At 41.9% G+C, this 22,064-nt stretch overlaps 1 protein-coding gene across 1 annotated transcript in view; it reads left to right on the forward strand.

The window, feature by feature from the left end:
* Positions 1 to 22,064, forward strand: part of RAB18 (RAB18, member RAS oncogene family) — a 123,276-nt gene that overhangs the window by 47,964 nt on the left and 53,248 nt on the right. The window contains exons 2-3 of the mRNA XM_085631766.1: positions 7,901 to 7,956; positions 19,252 to 19,313. Coding sequence (XP_085487892.1) covers positions 7,901 to 7,956; positions 19,252 to 19,313 — 118 coding nt within the window. The remainder of the gene's footprint in view (positions 1 to 7,900; positions 7,957 to 19,251; positions 19,314 to 22,064) is intronic.

Here is a 22,064-nt window from a genome sequence, read left to right on the forward strand (position 1 = left end):
TTTTCAAACTTAAGAGGACGATGTAACCTCTTCCGTGTTTTGTTCCAGAATTGTTAAAGGCAGCGCTCATCACTTAATAGATTGGTAGAGCTAAAACCACACACAGCGCTGTTTACTGTAGACAACACACGTTTTTTTAGTAAAACGGCACTAGTAGACTGCATAATGACTGAGCCTTAACTTTAATTCTTGCACCGCACTTATCACGCAGAAAAAGTCTGCAATAAGGTATCTACAAATCTTGCGCCTTGTCTAGTTCTGTCACAAGCATGCTTTTCCTCACTCATAACAGCATATGGAGTGCATTACTTGTGTATGAATGGCTCTACACGTCTGAACGACACTAAGTGTTAAACACACTAATTTATGCAGAATGAATTATGAAATAAGTATATAATTGCATTTGCCTAACTCTAAATGTTATAGGTTTTGTCCTGTCTTGTAAATCTTCTTTCGCAGGTACTACTACAGAAGTGGACGCTCATTGTGGTCAGTCCACAGCGCATAATTTAGCACACCTTCGCGCGTGTGCTATAAAATGCACATACATGTGGCTTAAATCCTTTTTGCCACTCACTTTTCACTTTTTTCACTCCAACCACGATTTTAAAACACTGTGAGAACGGTCCTGAAGAAAGCCCTTTTGAATCTTTTTTTTTTTTTTTATATGGGCTGAAACATGGCGACCTAATAGATAACAAAGACGCAATTAATAGTCTTTTTAGTTATCCACTCATCTTTTTTAACCTATACCCTGGGCCACTGGGAATAAAGCAATGATCAGGTAGAGACCCAGAGGTATTTTTAACACACCACTTCATCACACATACGCCACCAAAAAGCCAGCTCCACTGTAATCGGGTGTCGTAGCACAGCGGAGTATCATTCGGATACTCAGCTGGGAACCCGATGATGAAGCATGACACCAACTAGGTTGGTGTGTGAGAGTTCTTCTAAGAAACTCCTGCTGTGCCAGACACTGCAGCTTTGGAAAAACTGCTTTATTGATTATTCACAGGCCTTTGACAAAGTTAATCAGAACAAACTAGGGAGCAAACTTGTAAACTGGGGCCTTAATCAAACGTTAATGCATTTCTAGATGACTCTCCACGAAAACACGTGGCTACAAATAAAGCTTACAGGAGGAGTTTTATCTCTCAGATTGTGAACCACTAGTGGCTTTAGTGCCTATGTTGTTTTCTTTGTATATCTCTGTCTGTCAGTGTTCTTGGATGACCCAAATTGCCTCGCACCCAAACTAGGCGCTAAGCCTATCAGTTATGCCTACAATATTGTTCTTTTTTCGTTAACCCAGAGAGCTCTTCAATTTCAACTGACAGGGCTTTGTGAGTTTAATAAATTGAATGGCTTACAGGTCAACTGTGACAGGTCTAAGTCATGTGTTTTGGTAGCATAAAAAGCTCGCTTAAGACTGATGCTTGATAGCAAACTCCTAGAAGAAATGGCTTCCTATAACTATCTGGGTGTAACAATTGATTGATTTAAAAAAAAAAAACCTACCTGGGGAGACAACCAAACAAGCAGATAAAAGCACAACTAATCACTCGGCCACTGAAAAACTGCTTCCAGATTTATGGTGGCAGCTTAATCTCTCTGTTTCATCCTTTCATTATCTTTAACAATAAAACTGTTTCTGAGCTGGATAAACTCTATATTAACTAATGTATTACTTGGCATGAGAAATTGGGTTGTTGGTTGCCTGGGGTGTGAGCCCTGGTCAAGCAACAGCCACAGTTCCTTGCCGGGTGAACCACAAAAGTCCGTAAATTAACCTGTGCTTAACAGGGTAGCTTGGCACAAAAAACAGTAGGCTGAACTTAAAGACAATTTGTAAAGTATGTATGCAGCACCCAAACAGTAATAGAGTGAAAACACACCACAAGGAAAATCCCAAACCAATTTAGACAAATGGAGTGCATTTCAATAAGTTATTTGACACCAAAACAACAAAAATCCAATCAATAGACCTATTAGAACCAAAGTAATTATTTTTTTTAAGTTTTTACACCTAAAAATCAAAGCACCAACCACAGACATCTAGTTGCACAAGACTGGGTTATAGTCTAAAAAATGTGTCCGACCGTGATGGAAAGCAAATCGGATACAAGAAGTGCATTCAGCTCGGTCGGCGCTTGCTTTCAGTCTTAGAAAAAGTCCAGCAGAGTGATATTCCCTCCAACAGCAGTCATTCTTCTTGGCAGAGTATCCACAGGTCCAGGTCCAGAAGTGTACTGAGGAATTGGTGTCTGAGGTCCGACATTTATACCCTGTGCCCTTGATCTGAAAGGTGGTAGAAGCTTCTAGACAGTGGCTTTGAAGTGCATGGAATTTCCTGCCTCCAATCTGGCTGCACAAACAATGTGAGGCCGTTAGGCCTTTTATTTGAAGGCAGAGCACAAGCTATTCAGTTGTAAGTGGGCTGTGCTCAGCTCTGCCCTCCTTCAAGTCAGCAGATTGCCCATTCAGGCACAGGTAATCATTTTATTGTGTGTCTGTCTGGGAAGAATTCACAAAGAACCCAATTACGAGTCTGGCGGTCGATGGACCGCCACACTTGTGGGGGCACAGCGTTGGTGGTCTCCCGACTGCCCTATTACGAGTCGGGTGGTGGGACTGCCACAGCCACCAGGAAACGTTCCCTGGCGGTGTTGCGACAGTCAGGAGGCCGCAAGATGCTGTCCCGCCAAGCATATTACGAGTTTCCTCTCCACCGGCGGTGTCATGGACGTTTTTACTCCTTGAACACCGTAGTGGAGAGGAACCAAAGGGAGCCCTGCAGAGCCCTCTGTGCCTCCTCCGCATGGGGAGGCACACAGGGGGGCACAACATGTGCCCCTTCTGTGCATGCCCCCAGTTCCTGCACAGCATGGACTTTTCATTCCATGCCGTGCAAGAACTGTTGTTTGCGTCCCCATTGTGGTGCCCTTTTTAGGAGGCACCACTGTCGGAACGCCCAAACGAGCCCCCCGGACAGGTGGAACTCCTAATCTGGCTGGCGGTCTGACCATGGCTTTGGTGGTGCGGTGGCAGGGCGGGCCCTACGCCTCACCTCCAAAGTCGTAATCAGGGCCATAGTCTGTCAGGTTCACCCAATCATGTGACCCATGCCATGCTGTAGGCACAAAAACAGCTAAGGGCAGAAATATGCCAACTCTGTGTTTTTTTTTTTTTTTAAATATTTTTAAATTGCAATCAAAAATTCAACTTTACTATTAAAGAGGGATCATCATTACAATTTCATAGACACCAAACGTATATAGCCACCTGCTCCCTTTGGAAATTACACCTTAAATTTAATAAGTAATTCCAAATGTTAGCTTACGGGAGAGTTAGTCTTCAAAGTAATGATTAACTAATTTAGAAGTTTTATACTACCAGGACATGTAAACCTTAAAAGTACATGTCCAACCTTTTAATTACACAGGACCCAGCCCTATGGGCTACTTGGGGCCTACCTTAGGGGTGGCTTTTATGTAATAGCTGTGGAGTTTAAGGCTTGGCAAGGGGTCTAAATGCCAAATCAACATGGCAGTGTAACCCTGCATTCAGGCTGCTATGGCAGGCCAGTGACATGTTTAAAAGTGCTCTTTAAGTGGATGGTACAATAAGTGCTGCAGGGCCAATAGTGGCATTTAATTTATAGGACCTGGGTCTTTGGCATACCAGTCTCCAAGGGACTTATAAGTACATTTAATATGCCAGTTAGGTGTATGCCAATCAAACCACGTTCAGGGGAGTGAGCATGAGCACTTCAGTGCCCAAAGTCTTAAGGCCAACAAAAACGGATTCAGCTAAAAGTGGAGGGTAAAAAGCTAAACGTTTGGGGTTCACCATGCATAGATGGCTAGGTCCAACACATGGGTTGCAGGGATTCTGCCCAAGAATAGAACTATGCGTAGGATTATGGGTCCTTAGTGCATAGGGACTGAGTCATCCTACCACCTTAGTACCGATGAGCCCAGGTCAGGCCGACTAGCTATAGTGTCTCACTTGCCTCACCTACTCACTCACAGAGAAAAAAGTGATTAGACGCCCCAGAACACAACACTCCAGAATCTCTCAGGATTCACGGATGCGAGACACACCCTTTCGCTCGCACTCTTGTACCTGTCCACAATAAGATCTGACAGAGACACAAACCAGTTTAAAATATTTATTTTAACTAACGTGCTCTAAAATGCAGTATACGTGCCACAACAAGCAGGAAAATTAAAAATACAAATACAGTCAGCATAGCAGCTAGCCAGTCCATAAAGGGAGATGTCATCATGGAAAGGCAATAGAGCCTAACCTCCCTCCCCTTGCTAAGAAGCAGCATTATTATATATTGGAAGATCTCTGGGTTTTGTCAGCAGACCCCATACCTCAGACGATAGATGGCTGTTCTACATCATAGGTGCTGTCTCGCTCTTCTCCCTGGACAGGTCCCTCTCCAAGTGTGTGTTCCCTATGCATGTATCCCCATAATATCAAAGTAAGATTTTCAGACAACAGCTGCATTGGTATGTTTTGTCTAGGTGCTAGGGCCTGACCAGAACAGAATAACAAGTGCATTGTTTATCGACCTTGCTAAAAATGTTCAGACTAAATCCCAGGAACTGGCAGAGAATGCACACAGCAAGCAGTTCTCATGTGAAAAGTACGAGCATAGTCTTTGCCAAAATAAAGCCATTTAGTAACGTGCGCAAAGCCGCTTGCTGTCTCCAGCACTCATGCTAACTTAGAGAAAATGACAATGTCGACATTGGCCACGTGACACATGGTCTTCGCTCCTCAACCCACTACTGCAAAATTTGTTTGGAACTTTCCTCTACGTCTTTACACACGGGCCTAGTTTTAAATTGTGTGTGAGTGCATTAACACCAGAGTGGATTTGCTGAAATACTCCATATATAATGAGCATTACAGCTGTCACTAAGGTTATAAGTTAGAATTACCTACCCTCCCTATTTCAGCTCTCTAGAATGCCCCTACTGACCTGGAAAGATTTTATAAGGAAGAGTTTGAAGGTCAATTCATATCTACAGACATACAAGCACTTTGACAGCAGACCCTTATCTGGATACATTCAGAGGTATCTGAGATAATGCCTTCTGTATATACCAATTGCACAATTAGAAAGTTGTTGGAACAAGAAATGTCTGCCATTAAGATTGTGCCACCTTTGCGGTTACAAAGACAAATCTCTGATCTCTGGCACTTATTACATGCTTATGTTCAGCCCTTTTGTCCACCAGGGAAAAGTACTTCTACTTGATTTCATTAAAGCAAACTGCTGAACATTGCACTAAGCTATTACATATTGCATCTCCACAAAATATCATCAATTTGTAAGGAATTTGTAAAAGTTCTGAACCTTTTTGTTTATCACTATCTTGACTAGCTTATTAAATCTAGCTAACTGTGTTGTGTGGTCATACCCCATTGGGGTAATTTATTGTAGTAGGTTTTAGAATTCATAATGAATTTTATCTACTGTGGTAGGTCGTAGAATTTTTAACAGATTTTATTTACTGTTATAATTGTAATTGCTATTTTCCTATATCTTTACAAAAAATATTTCATTCGTTATGTGAAAAATTGGACTATTTAAATGTAAGGTAGGTGACGTATGAAACTGTAAATCGCATATTTTAGAGGAGCTACACATGGAGCCTGTCCTGCAGTTTTCCATTCTTAAAGGAGAGAAAACCGATACTCCACAGACTAAAGCAGTGCCACTCCTCTTTGGGAAGTCCTTAGTCAATAGATCCAGACAGGCGAAGGAGATAATGTTTTAACTGAAGGTTCTTCTATGTTCTTTCAAGAACTGTGATTTACAAATTTTGAGTTTTAAAGCTTGGTTGGTGGGGTGCATCTAATTTCAACAGAAACTATGTTCAGTAATGAGGCATAGCCCATCTGGCAAATAAATCAAATTAAAGACTACCCTTTGTGTTTTGTTAGGAGAAGCCTTTGTGCTTTTCTCTTATGTGAAGACATTTAAGATACTTGTGTGGTTGCCTTGTGGAAGGAGGATGTATGTTTCCTGAATTTTTTCTGTGTATTTTTCTGGCATTTGTGCAATGCTGGAGTTCTGCACTAAGGTGTAAAGTCCATATTTCTGTCCCTCATATAGCTTCGCATGGCTGCAGTGCTAGGTATTCTTGAAGGATACTTGCTGTCAAAATGATCAGGAAATGTTTTATTGTAGAATACACTTTTATATCCATTTCATGAAACAATGGTCAAGTTTTCTGAGATCACTTTGTTTTGCTTGTCACTCTGAATTTACTATCTGGTTCTTTTTGTTCTTGAGCCTCCTGTCACTTCCTGAATGTTTATGTGGAATAGTTGGTAAAACATACCTTTTTACAATACTGTTAACATAAAAAATAAGAATACTCCACATAGTAAATTGTTAATTTTACAATTCGTAAGTGATGTGTACTTCTCAGAACGATCCCTTTTGAAGTCCCATCAGTCAGTATAATGTCTGGTGTAGGCCTGGGTGCTTGTGCAAATTACAACATGGTGGCGCAACCTATGCAGTTTGTTCATAACAAAAATATTAATTTAGCGTAGTTTTAGGCTTTCCAAGTGTGTGTATGTCTGTGACTGATTTGCAGACATCTGTGTGGCAAAAATATTTTGTGAAATCCAAGAAAAATATCATTTGAAGTTATGAGTGGGTCTCCTTTCTACTTGATTAGATTTAGGACCTTCCTTGTAAAGCAGACTATGCTAAGGTTAATACTGACTATGCTATTAGTTACTCTTTTACAGCAATCACAAACTGGTTTTCAGACATAATTGCAATAGATTTTAACTAATATATATTCCTGAACTTTTTTTCCTTCATTTTGATATGCAAGGAAGGCTATTACAGTGCTAGTTGGTATGCCATACTGGTCCACTTGTTTCTTCATTATTTAGTAACAGAACTATTTGAAGATGCAACGTTATTGAACCTTTCAACTCCAAAGTTGGATGAAAGTGCGACATATCTGAATGTCCTCCCCTCTCATCTACAACTTGATTGATCTGCTATGACATTTGTAAGTGCATAATGAGGATGCCATAATTTTCTTTTTGAGTGGCATAGGGAACACCTCCCCCCCCCACACTTACGCAGCTGTAGTTTGGGTTGCCACTTGGGTCCGATGGCCTGGCAGGCTGGATCACAGTGAGTGTAACTAATGGTCGTTTGGGTTCCCTTCTGACTGTTAGTCATGAGGACGCTCCTAAAGGTTTCCCAGAATGCCTTGACAGAACTAAGATGGAGGTTGAGGGTGTTCAGTAGAGCTACATTGATCTAGGAAGGAAGAGAGAAAATAGAAGGTGGGAGACAGAGAGAGGGGAACAAAGTATGGAGGCTGAGAAAAAGAAAAAAGATGCAGAAAATGTAGAAAAGGGAAGAAGGAAGGTCACCTCCCTAAAAACCCTCTGTGTAGGTCAGCAACAGTACTAGGTTGAACAACTGATTTCAGACATGGGCATGTAATGAACTGGGCTTCAAGAAACTATGAAATAGTTTAATGTCACCATGTTTCATGCAAGAACCTTATGTTTATTTTCTTAGATCCTTTGGTAATCCTAAAATAAAGTGAATATTTTATTCAAGGTTATTACCTGCCAAGGTGACGGATCTTGGCGATGTATATCCTATGTAGTGCCTTCATGATTGTGTTTGTTTGTTATAAATGTAAAATATTTTCTGTTTTGTTTAGGCTACTATAAGTTGTTGACTTTAAAACGTCCTGACACCAGAAAAAATATCGAAACATTGGCCTAAATTGCACTATAAGCTGTTTTTTTTTCAAAGATGCATGCTACTAAACATGTGAAATGCTTATTGGTCTCATTTCTCAAGTTGACTCAATTTTGTAATCTTTTGCAGCCTTCTCCTAAGATTCACAGATGATACGTTTGACCCTGAACTTGCTGCAACAATTGGTTAGTATGCTTGACCCATGCTGTGGTATGATGCTGAAGTGTTTGAGGATCTAGATTGTGTTCGGGCCTACAAAATGATTATGCCTGGCAGACAGGAGGGGAGCTAGAAGACTATTTTGCATCTGAGCAATTCATTTTAAACCTAGGCAACTAGATAGCTATTATTCCTCACAATTATATTGTACCTTTTTTATCTATTGGGAGCCTTCATCCTTGTGCAGCATTGCATGTTTGTGTGTTTGACTTCCCAGCCTTATAAACCGTATACACCATGGCTAGGTGTGTACAAAGACTGGTGCTCAAGGTCTTCATTACATCAGCGTAGGCCAGCGTTTCCTAAACCGTGCATTGTGAGCAAAATGGTGGTGGGACTTGAACATCCTATTTATGTAAGTTATTAGATTTTGAATATTGATATTCAATAATGAATAGATATTTTAAATAGATATATTTTAACCTAGGCACCCACTTCATGTCCACTAAAGCTAGATGGGTCGCAAAAGTTTGTTCTAAAAATTGGGTCATGGTTCTAAAAAGTTTGTAAAGAACTGGTGTAGACCAAATAGTTTATTGCTACATTTGTAATAATATTGTAACACTCTTCCTCCTGGCTGCTGTTTCAACTACTTCCCAGCCATCCACTTAAAAATGTACATTCTACTTTTAACGTTCCATGTACACCCACAACTGATACTCTAGGGTGAAATTCAGCTTCTGCTTTTTCAAAGTTAAACAAAAAGGCACAATCAAAACTGATACACACTATAAAAATGCATGTTTGTGTTGAAGCCCAAATCTAGTAATTTGTCAAATAGGTGCTGTGAACCTAGGGTGCTACACTGCTGTTACAGCAGCTGCGTGAGGCAAGGAAAGAGGCTTGCGCAAACAATGGCTATAAAGTGACTCATGGTAGAGCTTTTTGCGTGCTTGAAGCTCCTCATACTGCAAAGCACGCAAGGGTGCAGGCTTGAGGGGCAAGGACAAGGGATGCCTGAAGTGAAGTGACGGGAGGATCTGATTACTCTAGATATATTCGAAAATATGTGCTGCTGAGATTTCTGTAGAGGATCCATCTGCCATGCAAAAGGCCTGTTGGTAACAGTGTTGAAATTCAGACTTTCAGGAGCCATAAGATGCAGTGTGTGAAGAATTGTGGCGAACGACCTCCCCATCAATAAAATGTGAAGAGTCGTAAGACAAAAGCATGTTATGAGCGGAGGCTCTGGAAAAAAAGTCCCCCTATAGTTTTTAATGCCATTGTTCGGGGGGGAGGGGGTGAAAAGAAAACAACGGTGGTTGTTATAAGGCTTTTGCACTTGACGACCCCATGCACCCCCCATTACGCCACCTGTTCGGAATCGGGCCCTTTAGAAATTATCTTTCCACTGTCTGTGTTTATTCCGCCTTGTCATCTGCCTACACATTTAGCTGTGAGGGTTCATGCCCTTCAGAACCAGCTGGACTTCCCTCCGATATTACACTGATTTGCTTATTTCAGGCTGTATCTGGTATGAATCAGATAATCACCCTATTCATCTCTGAGTCACACTTCAAACAATCTCTGTAGCAATATCCTTAACTGAACATCCTATTTCTGATTGCTTCCATGAAGAAAAGTGCAGAGTTTGCTTCAGTGGGGTAGATCAAAGCGTCTGTGTGCCTGCCTGCTGAAATTCAGGCCTTCATCCGTCAGGGAAGTGCAGGCCAATCATTTCCAAATTGAATGGTACTCACCTGCCACACCCCTATCCCTGTTTCAGAAGAATTGAACTCTGACCTACTATTCAAGCAGGTTAAGTAGAAGTAAATATCAAGTATGCTGCACCTGCCATGGCACAATCGAGCCACAGGTCAAGAGGAAATAAATAGGCTAGTGGCTCTTAACCTTTTAACTTCTGTGGACCCTACTGAATCACTACTCGATGCCAAAGACCCTGGCATAATCAAGATTTACGATCTGTACCTCCAAAACAATGCACAAAATAAAAAATAAATATACATCAAGAAATAAAATTATTCTCTTTCACACAAAAAAATGCGAAAATAGAAAAATGTATTTTAATGGGAAAGTTGGAGCTTTTCAAAATTTTATTTTTTTTCTAAAAGACAGTCATATGTTTTGTAATTCTTACTTCTAACGCATGCAGTCAGTACTTAAATTCAGGCCCCAAGTTGCCCATACTTTATTTTTGTTTGCTGTACTTGCACTTCTCCCATGAGTAAATTTAAGAGTGCTGACTTATTTTTTATTTTCCAATTTCCAATTCCTTCCCATTGACAGTGTTGTAACATTTTCAATTTTACATACTAATGTCTTAGTTGCAAACGCCATAAGTAGCCTTTGCCGACCCCAGGGGCTCAAAGGTTCCAGATTTAAGACTGCTGAAAAAGCCCATTAGGATGGGATCTGGTGTTTATATTCAATTTGTTTTATATACAGATATAGAAATATTAAGTATCTCATATGTCTCCGCAGTTAAAAGATGAAACCTTTCATAATGTTAGTACGTGCCTTGTATGATCAGAATATAGTAATTTGGTATGCTATTTCACTAATCACTTGGCAGTATAGATGAATATAATTGAGTTGCTGTCTTAATGCATTTGATCATCAATCATACTTTTCAGTAGTCATCTACTAAAAATCTTGTCTATATTTCGTCACTAACCGCAAACTATTACAGTTAAGAGCAACTTAGCCATGTGCCAAAAATATGAACCCCGCAATCAAAATGAAATTAAAAACAAGAAGACTCGATCATCAGCATCACTCAGGTGACATTCACTTTAAAAGACACTTCCTTTCAGATAGAAAGCAGGATATATGTTAGGGTCATTGGTACCTTTTGGTATCCTGCTTGACAGGTGCTTTCATCCAAAATGTCTCTCGTTCAAATATCTAGTCATTGAATTCGTCTAGTCACTTTTAAATTTTTCCCAATCTTTGACAACATTCATAATTGGTTGCATACCTCAGGTTTGGCTTTACTTGGGAGAAACAAATACTGTAATGTAATATATCTTGTATAAAGATAATTTAAAGTCTTTAAAGTATTTGTCTCTTGAAATTATTCTAGATAAGAATTTCCATTATCATTTGACTAACCAGTTTTTATATGTTGAATATCAGGATTCACATAAAGGGTTGTCAGAAACCATCGCATGCCCCTTAGGTATAGAACGATTGGCTTTATCAAAACATCTTAGAAATGCCATATAGAATTGTAAAAAAACAAAGTATATGATGAAATGGGAACTCACACAAGCTTTTGATTCCTCACAGTGCCCTGATTGCATAGCAATAATATCTCTTGGTAGAGGTCACATTTTTTTTGCCCAAGTCCTAAAACCTTCTGGCAGGTATGATATGACTAGCAGCTGCAAGCACACGCTTCTCTCCTCTTGTATACTCTCAAATGTTTTCCAACATGAAAATGTCCTAGATTCACATACTTGAATTCCCCTCCAGGACCCAGTTATTGAAGAGGGAGCCTCCATTACCTACTGAACAGTATAGAAAAATTCCACTAGAAACAGCCACAATTTATTTTCATATTTAGTATATATCCAAACTCATTTGAAAAAGACCCAAACTTTAATGAGGTTGAAGAGCCATGATCTACACTCCTGCTGGAGGCCACTACTTCTCAGATTTTCCCTGCTTGTTGTGAGAACAGAGGGGCTTCACTGGGTTCTGCTCAGTCCGCTACATAATAGTGTTTCCTATCCCATTTGGCGTATTGTTTTATGGATCTAGGTCCCTTGGCAGCTCCTCTGTGTGAATTTCTGTCTGTGGTTTTTGGAGCAGGTCTGGTTGTCTTCTTCAGGATGTTGGAGTCTTGAAGCAAATAAATTTTCAGGCGGAGTGGAGCTTGCGAGAAAAAGTGTCTTCACACATGGGACCTGTATGACTAGTTTATTTACTGCCTTTGCACTAAGCATCATCCTTACAATTTCAAATTCTTCCAAACATTATCTGGAAAATGGTTCAGTATAGGAAGGATATGCTGCTCTGTCTCTAGATGCTGCATGTTCTTTACTCTGAGGACCTAGTGAATCGGGAGTCTTCCTTCCTTTTCCTGTAACAAAATCCTCCAGCATCACAAAGATAAGGGATCATCATTTTTACATTGGGTTAAAGTGCCTGAAAATCAGACAAGCATACTCCTCTAATGACTGAACGAAAATCTTCCTCATCTACTGCTCAAGTAAAGCCCCCATCACTTAAGTTACTGCCACAGCCTTCATCTAAGATGCTTTCTCTATTCTCATTTATGACAATACCATTTACAGGATCAAAAAAAGAAGCCTTCATCTGAGAAGTCAAAAACCTGTTGGTGCTACTTCCTTGATTGGCTCATCGGCGATGGCTCCATCAAGGACACTGACATCAAGTCATAGAAGATCCTTTGTGGTTTTCGCCAGTTGTTACTTAAACTTCAGGTATTTATCCTTCCCAGCTTAAAGCTCTTTGAAACTAAATCAGACAGGGACTTTCAGGATTCAGATGGTCCTTATGACTTGTTTAAAGCCCGACTGACTCAAAATTCAAGCGCAAAGAAGATGACAACCAAGAATAAGTTCAATTTCATCCATTTGATCCTACCCCTTCTTCTGATGCTCATCCAACAGAGGGACCTCCTTTGTACTTTGAGAATTCCCATTACAACAATGATGGACCTCATTATGAGCCTCCAATTGTGCATGCCTTCAGATGTTATCAAAGATCTCCAGGCCATGATGACGTATTATTATTTGAGATTTCCTCTGCATCCAGAATCTTCTTTTCCAGCATTGCCACCTCAGCAGCCTCCGTAACCTTCACAGCCACTGCTGTCGTCATAAGATTAGTTTCCAGAACCTGCAACACCACAGACTCTACCTTAGCTACCACCACCAAGGATAGTCGAAACAAACACAAAGGAAGAGGATGATTCTGAAGAAGAGAAAGAAGGCAACAACCTTGCTAAGATCTAGCAAAGAATGGAATTATTATGTGGCAAACCCTTTAGGTGAAGTGTTTCTTTCACCAGTGGACTCTCTGCAAGATAACCTCTGCAGGTTTAGCTCTTCTACAGAGAGTAGCCAAGAGATATGTTATGCCAATTCGAGTGCAGCAAGCTTATTGTTTTCTTGATGACATCAAAGACTTTCGAAAGAAAACTTCAAAAGCCATACTCATTCTGGGTTACATGTGGAAGGAGGGGCAAATGCTGATGCAAAGTAGACCTACCTGGTCAGCGACTGTTCTAAGGCTGGAACTGAAGTACAGAATAATGGTCTAAATATGGGTTTGCCGGATAGGCCATCCCAAAGGGAATTCAGTTGTATAACAACTGCTACAGCACTCTTCACGTTATCCCTTATCACCATATAAAACACCTCTGCAGAGGATTTACACCACCACTAAGGAAGGCTTAAGTGTACAACTTCTCATCCAGAAGTGCAAAATTGCATTATAAACGTAACATTTAGTGGCGAGTCACTATTTGGCCACCTTGTTGACAACACCTTTCAGTGCTTGAAAACCGTGTCTGGCACAGAAAGATCTTTGGGTTTTCTTCAGGGTAATTTCAAAGATTTTTTTTTCTGGCTCAAGATCCTGAGAATTCCAACCATTTACGTCTGCATATCAGTCATTTCTGATGGTTGAATGCAAATGTATCACTTTATTAATATTCCCAGACACTCAAATGCTACAGGAGATTTTCAAGCAATAGATCCAGTGCTTCACCTTGTGGCACCACCTGGCTCTGCAGTGGCATCGTACCTCTTTGGAAGTGACAGAGTGGAGCCACAAGTAGGCTCCACCCCTAGGTGCGAACATCCGTTCTTTTTTTTCTGTGCCCTTTGACGTGTATCTAGCGCTCTGCTCCCAACATGTCAGTCTTCTAACTTCTAATTTCTCTGATGAGGAAACTTTATTCTCTGAAAGTGACTGGTTTCAAGCCGTATTGTCACTGTAGGAAGAACGTGTCTGTTGTAAACCCTCACAAATATGTCTGAGGTGCCTGGGTTCTGGTCATAACTCAGTCATGTGAAAAGTGTCCCCCGATTCAATTGACGCTGATCAGAAATCTGGAAGCAAATTTATATGTCGACCTACATAAGAGATGGCTTTCAAAGCTGCAGTCGCAATCCCATTCCTGCACCGGATGTGTGGCTGGTTCCCTGTTTAATCCTTGTCCAGCTCAAAGTCCTTGGGTAAGTCGAAATGCAGACTGCATCACAAGCGCAAGAAAGCCAAACAGGATACAACCCAATCTCACCACTCAGTCAAGCAAGAAGTTAAGCAGTTGGAAATACAAGGGCACTTCGCCTCCAGCATTTGCTAACTCAAAGCCTGTTCTACAGTTGGTCTCTGTGCCTCCTGAATTCCTTGGGCCGTCATCAGATTTTTAGGACGCTATCTGCACCATCTGGAGCAGCAGTCACACTTCTGTAAGCAGGCCTTCTGTAAGCAGGCTGTTCGCACCGTTCGCAGCTGCTGGCTGAGACTGTAGGACCTGTCACTGGCCCACGCCAATGTCAGCCCTGAAATCCACTCTGGCTCCAGGGTCTATTCCAAGCACATATATCAACCTTTCCATCATGCATAGCGAAATCGGTGCTGACGCCAGTCTCCAACCGTGAACCAACATCCGTCTGCGCCAGACCTATGTTAGAATCAAATTACTAAAGCGCAACCTTCCATGATTAACTCCAACTGCCAGTTGCTTCTGAGCTGTCCATATTCCAGGGGCTAGAAGCCTCTTTGCCTCTGATTTGGGTGCAGTCAAGCAACATGTTCCCCACAAGGGTGACCGTGATAAAGATCCATGCAGTTTGATTTCCCCATACCCGCACTGATAAAAGGCTTTATTTTAACCTGCATAATGCAAGTGGGTTGAACACCTCTTCAGAAACTAAGCTTGACTCACAACGTTGTCCACCACCGGAGGAAAGTGCTTTCTTCACAGCTGTGGTACGCATAGCAATGGAAGTCCAAAACTGCCTACTATTGAAATTAAATTAAAATTAGTGGCAGAAATCCTTCAGCCAGGGCCTTCCCTGAGCCCCTGTTGCCCTTTAATGAGGCACTCGCGGACACTGTAATGGTCACTTAGGAGAAATCCTGCTGAGCCTCTTCTTCTGATGACCTGTCACCAGATGACCAAGACCATGTTCTGGTGACATAAGATTCCTCATGGAGCTCCCAGTGAAGGATGACTTAGTAGGACAGGCATCCATTAGCAAAATTAATTCTAATGTCTTTCCTTCCAGTCCTCCCAGTAGAGAATCTAAACACATGGATTCAATCGGTGGTGGCATGTTGCCCTTCCAGAGCCATATCCATCCGGTAAGAGGCAGAATCTGATTCTTCCTGCCGACTAGTATTTTGAGGGACTACACCCTACCATTCATGCTATCACCATCCACTTGTTATCCCTTCTAATATAGGTTGTGGTCCTATCAGACCATACCACAGTTTTGATGCAGGAGGTCAGTCTTCTCCTGGCCAAGGGTGTCATTGAGAGGGGTTGTGTAGTAGAGGGGAGGTGGGGAGTGATTCTTTCTGCCTCCTTGCGCCCATGAAGGATGGGGGTATCTTAGCTATTCTAGACCTCCGAACACTGAATGCCTTCTTGCAAAATAAATTCAATATGCTCAGTCTTGCTCCGTTCCTTTCTCTTCTGGAAACAGAAGATTGGATACTGTCCTTTGACTTGTGTATGCAAAAACAGTTGATGGACAGAATGCAGCACAATGTCATACATTCACCCCAGTACAGAGATCTGGGCCTAAATCCATCGTTATTTTTGCTCACCTTGCCATTCCAGTTTGAATCCAGCCGTATGCAAATCAGTCTTGACCCTGTGCCTCAAGTGAACAGTCCAACCCTTGGACTTGCATGGCACACATTTTCCATATGGCCTTTCTGCAGTTCAACATACGGTGGGTTACGGTGAGGTTAGAACACTTCTAATTTGTCTTTCTAACTTTCATTCTCAGTTTGGTTTCTTAGATGTTCATGAAAGTGATATCCTTGGTCACAGGTCATTTTCAGAAGTGTGGCCATGTGCATTTTTGTAAGTTGATGACTGGTTCCTCAAGGCGGACTCGCTGACGCCAGTCGAGGACCACCTACGGGCGAGAACTCTGGGGTTTTCTATCAGCGAGCCGAAGAACCACCAGAGGCCCACAAAATGAATTGCCTTTTTTAGAGGCCACCCTGGACATAAAGGCATTCAAGGGGTTTCCACCACCGTAGCAAGTTTGAGACATTCAGAACATGACCCCTATCTTTCGAGCTCATTCCTTGGTTTCACTGGGGATGTTACTGAGGTTTCTTCGACTCTTCGCCTCGTGCATTCTCTTCGTGTTTTGTGCTACATGGCACATACAAGTCCTGCAGTAGAATATTTTGGTTTCAGTGGGTTTAGCACTAGGGGCTCTGTCCAGCACCATTTGCTTTTCAGAAGAGACAGTCTAGGACCTTCAGTGGTTGAACCAACCTGACAAGCGGCAGGCCTCTTTGCTTTCTGCTCAACTAGAGCTTAGAGTAGTGACCTATACATAGTCTCTGGGCTGCTGAGATTACCTGGAGAGGTAGAAATCTGAGGTCTGTGGTCTCCAGAGAATTAACAGCTCCACATCAACCTGTTGGAGCTTCAGGGCATTGGACTGCCATTATATGACTTCCTACCGACAGAGGGAGGATGTTATAGGTTCTTATGAACAACACGAACACCATGTGGGACTGCAACAAGCTGGGCTGAGTGGGGTTGCGGATTCTGTGACAGGACGCTCTGCACACTTGGAGGTGCCAAGTCAACAGGAAATGTTCCTAGTTGGACAGTCACCTGGATGGGCCTCTAAATGCCAGAGTTGACTAGTTGAGCAGACGTCAGCTGGCAGACCACAAATGACATCCCCATCCCAAGGTTACTTACCACATCTTTGACCAGTATGACATGTCCTTGCTAGATCTTTTTGCCAGCGCCGAAAACGCACAAAATCGATTCTACTGCCTGCTAAGAAGACCTTTGACAGACTTGTTCCACCTGCAGGAGAACACAGATTTTCTGCATGTGCTTCCACCATTTCCTCTCATACCTTGAGTTCTGAAAATAGTCCGGACTAATCGGGCCCAAGTTATTTTGACTGCCCTGTTTTGGACCAGAAGAGTTTTGTACTCAGAGCTGTTGAACCTGAGCATTTTCCATCAGACTTCTCTTCCCCTTCAGAAGTACCTCCTGTCTCAGCAAATGGGGAGGGTCCTGCATCATCACGAATGTCTGCAAAACCAGTCCTTCCTGTACAACCTGTCCCAACCTCAGGCCGATTGCATTAGAACTCTGGCATTGACGATCCAGCCCTACCAGTTTCCTGGTTACTGGTTTCACGCAGGTGTAATCATAGGGCACTTCCTTAAGACATTGACATTCCACACCATCTTTGGGAATCGTCCCATATCCTACTACGGAAGCCCCTCCCAGAGCCAGAGTCCATTTTGTATATACTTCTGACTGCCTGAAGCCAATCAAGCCACTTGCGAGGAAGGGGATTCGTCCAGCGCTTGCAAATCTCTCTTCTGACTCTCAATAAAGGCTGACTGGGGCAGTCTTCCACCCCCATCAATACCAGTGCTAAGCTCAGTGTTCTATAAACTCCGAACATGTCGTTGACCACCTTCTCAACATCTTGCCAATAGGCCTGCAGTTTCAGGCACTTTAAAAACGTGTCGGTCGTCAACTCTTAGAAGACTGCAGCTACAGCATCTTGGTATCGGTTCTTGCGCAGACTTTGCTAACTTCTGGGGAAGGAGGCTACTATAGTCTTGATTTTAAAACCAGCTAAAGACCCTAGGAAGGTGGACTCGTATTGTCCGATATCCCTACTCAATGCAGACTAAAAGATCTTTATTATTATTTTGGCAGGGAGACTGGCTAAACTGGCTCCTCAGCTTATACACCTCGACCAGAAGGGATTTGTCCCATGTAGCATATCCATGAACTTACCCAGCAATTAATTGGTAGTATAAACGATTCACTTGGCCGTAGTTACATTGGACGTGGCTAAGGCTTTCAGCCATGTTTGCTGGGCTGAACTGTGGGAAGTTCTTTCGATAATTGTTTTTGGCCCTTGCTTTATTGCAATGTTAAAAGCCTTATATGAGCACCCAACAGCCAGGATCCTTCTCTATGGCTCCCTCACAAAAAGTTTTCCAATCACTAGGGGCACTCGCCAGGGCTGTTCTATCTCTCCATTGTTGTTTGATATTTATTTTGAGCCATTTGCTCAGCTATTGCTGCAAGACGCCCAGGTCATTTCTTTTAGCTCCGGCACTTACAAAAATAATGTTGCATTGTATGCGGATGATCTCGCAATATTTACAATCGGACCCGGTTCTAACCATTCCCAGGGTGAAAGTTTTGGTGAACTAATTTGGGGCACTATCTCGATATCTGGTAAATAACCTGAAGTCCAGGGTAATGTGTTGGAACGTACAGGGCTGGGGGGGTGGGGGAAGTACAGGATGAGCTTGGGTATCTAGGTGGAAGTATTTTAAAGCCATTAGAGGCAATACCCCAGTACAATTTGGAGAGGGTAGCAAAGGGGTTGAAGCATCATTAGTTAGATGGAAAAATCTGCCCTTGTCTATATATGGGGGAGTGAACTTGATTAGAATGGTGATACTTCCAAAATTGACTTTTATAATGCTTTACTGTGCCTCATGTTCTTTTGTGTAAAACCTTGTGGTAAGGCACATAAAAAAAAATGACTACATGTCTGCCCATCTTAGTTGGGCAGGCAAACGTAGCCATTTCTCTGACTGTTCTGACTTCCCAGAGCCCGTTAGAGGGAACTGATCATGGTGGAGAGTGAGTAGTCTCCGCCGTGATTAACCCTAAGATCTGCCTGCATGTAAATACAGCAGGAGGAGCACTGTATTGGCAGGGAGGTATCAGTTGCCTTTGTGACCGAGTACCCTCTCCATCAATCTATAAATTGGGTGTTATGGTTTATATTGAAAATACCCTTACCACCGCACCTTCCCAGTCTTATAATCTTAACTCATTTCTAGTTTCTACCACTCAATCACCCCTTATTCTTTTTTGGAATTCCATTGTGGGCATCCACGGTTAAATAGGAGTTAATAATGAGTAGGTATAAGTATGAAAACGTAAAGTAACAATGACCACCAGCTGGACTTTACTTCTGGGGTGTTTTTAATATCTGTTTGCTGTTAACTAACTGTAAGTATGAGAAATATGCTAATATGTTTTAATTAATGAAGTCTGTGTTTTTCAGGTGTGGACTTTAAGGTGAAAACTATTTCAGTCGATGGTAACAGGGCTAAGCTTGCAATATGGGTAAGTTTTAGACCATTGTTTAAAAGGCGAATAAGGTAATTGTCATCATGAAACCTCCAATTGACTATTGAGGTTGAAACCAAATTTGCATAACTTGTTGTTTTACTTTGCATGCTCCGTTGGTGTGCCAATGGGGTTGATCTTGTATTCATAACTGTTTGTCCTGTTTATTGAACCACATGGAGATGCAGTTGAGTCCTTGGGCTTCTCTTTGCACCAGTACACACTGATGACCCTTAGTCTGTGTCAGCAGGTGATGATAGTTGGACTTCATAATGTTGAGGTGCTTCCACAAAGGGGTTGAGCAGTAAATAGCTAACCACATCTTCAGTTTGAAGCGTCTGTAAACATTGTCTCCTTATTCTGATCTCTACTTTGGGTCAAGCTCCTGACATCTCATCTGAACTTCAGTGGGGTGGCAGATTATGGTCGCTCATCCAATTTTCTCCATTTGCTGCCACCCTCAATGCCTGCAATGCCTTATCTTGTACTTTAGGATCCTGGCTGTGGAAGTCCACTGGTCTTCTTGGCCTGATATCACACTCAGGTCAGCAGGTGCAGTGCACTGTGCTTTGACACAAGGCTGCTGGGTAATGGTCCCCAGCGCTGCGCTTCCAACCCAGGGCAGGCTGGACTGTAATCCTAGCCTGACCTTCTATATGTACCACCTCCTCTACTCCTAATTTTCATTTAAGACTGTTTATCTCCCAGAGCTGCAGTAATCTACAACTGTGCTGATGATATGCACTGTCAGAATGGAGGCCTCCTGGCATGCCACCAAAGTGACTGCTTTGAGCCCCCTCCAAGGGTTTACTGAATTAGGTGGCCTGCCTCTCTTCTCTCCTAGGAACTTGAGTTGGTGCCCCAAATCTCTGCAGCAAGATAACACATAGATGAAACATTGATCTTAGAACTGACTGGTCATGATGGTGCAGACCGACTGATTTAGAAGAGCAAGAGAAAGCCCTTGTGCCTCATGGGTAGCAAGGTGATTATGTAGCACTTGCTGAACCATGAGTTGTAATATGAACACTCGCATGTTAGATGGAGCACTCTACTTTCTTTGCTTAGAAAAAGCAGGAAGCAAACTATGTTTGCAGCACTGCTCTTCAGGGCCTTCTAAGTCTCCCCACTGACAAAACACACACTCACTGTCCCTAGAGTGTGTAACTTTGCTTTCTCTGTTACATAGTACTCTGACACGTGTGTTGTGTGAAAGTGAGGAGGTGGAACTTATAGCAGTGAATCTAATGAGCTACTGAATAAAGTCTTTGCCAGACAATCTAGATCTAACCACTATGGTTTCCTTCCACAAATAGAATATGTTTTGATCACCATGTTTAGTTGTGAGGCCTTGTACTGCACAGTCACTTATGGTGGCACTGTTGTTCATTAATAGCATGTAATTTCGTATGTTGAAAAACTTCTACACAATTATGAATAAGCTTTTTGAAAACATGTAAACTAAAAAGGAGCTGTTATGATAAACACTTTTTTCTTTTTGACAAAACATGAGTATAATCAACAAGGAAATAGTTCAGTTTTCTGCACTGGAATTCAATTTATTTTAAGTTTGGAAAGTGTTGCGTTTAATGAATGAAGTCTTTCCTAGGTGGCCTCTCTGTTCAGCAAATCCTCCACAATAGCTACTGAAAGCAGTGCACCTCGTACATTGTAGTGGTTCACCAAATAATGAACTGCATGAGATGAGAGAGGTTTACTCTGAAGCAGACTGTGTGCATATAGAGAATTTACTCTAGCAGCAAGCTGTGCTATCAATCTACACCTAACAATGATCAGCTCTAAGACAGTACAGTGAGATAAAAGCATTTAGGGCTGTTACACTGCTGCATTCTAGAACACTTCTCTACCTCTTGTCAGTGGAGAAGTTTTGTATTCTCAAGTGCATGAAAATTAGGCAAGGGTGTTGCTCCAGGTTTTGTGTATCGTATTGAGTATTGGTGTCCTGTGTGAGGCACAGACAATGTACTTTTGGTTTGAGTGCATCTTAAGCTTGTGCAGGATAGTAAGAGGAGTGTGAAATATAGATTCACAGGCAGCATACAGAAACTGGTCAGCAGCCAAGATTTATTTGCTCTTATAAATTCTTGATGGTTGCTGACGATCCTTATTTTCTTTGGCAGTATACATAGTTAGAATGTTTTGAACTGGAAAACTGTGACCTATGGTTTTTTGTCTAATGGTAGGGTGTTATTAGTAGTTTAGTCATTCTTGAGCTAAAGTTTGTCATTTGATTGTATTTTTTTAATTTGGATTATAGGAAGTTTGGCCCCAAACCGTGGCTCGCTCTGTGTGCATTGCAGAGGATGTTCAAACAGTGTTTTCCAAAATTCTTGCCACCGGCAGGTCGCAAGGAGTTTTTTGCTGTGTCACAAGCCTATTTTGCTGGGTTGCGAAGCTCCTGGTCTATATGTATGTAATATTTAAAAAGATTAGCCCTGATTGTGTAGCAATTCAAAAGTGCTGAACAATCTCCTTAAGTCCAGTCTGAAAAGAAACCCTGGAAGTATTCCCAAGAAAGACTCCAGATGAACCTTCCATTATTTGTTTCTGCTGTTTTTTACTTCACAAAGCAATTTTAACAGAGAATTTACTTGATCTATGTGACCACACACAGCCATACCACTTGTGTAGGACTTTCACATGTAAATTGAGAAATATGTACGTGGCCTAACGATCAGCGCTGTTAACTTTTGATCTGTCTCACAAATCTAATGTGCGTGTCAGTCT

Source organism: Triturus cristatus, chromosome 10 (assembly GCF_964204655.1).
Source record: "Triturus cristatus chromosome 10, aTriCri1.1, whole genome shotgun sequence".
Taxonomy (NCBI): domain Eukaryota; kingdom Metazoa; phylum Chordata; class Amphibia; order Caudata; family Salamandridae; genus Triturus; species Triturus cristatus.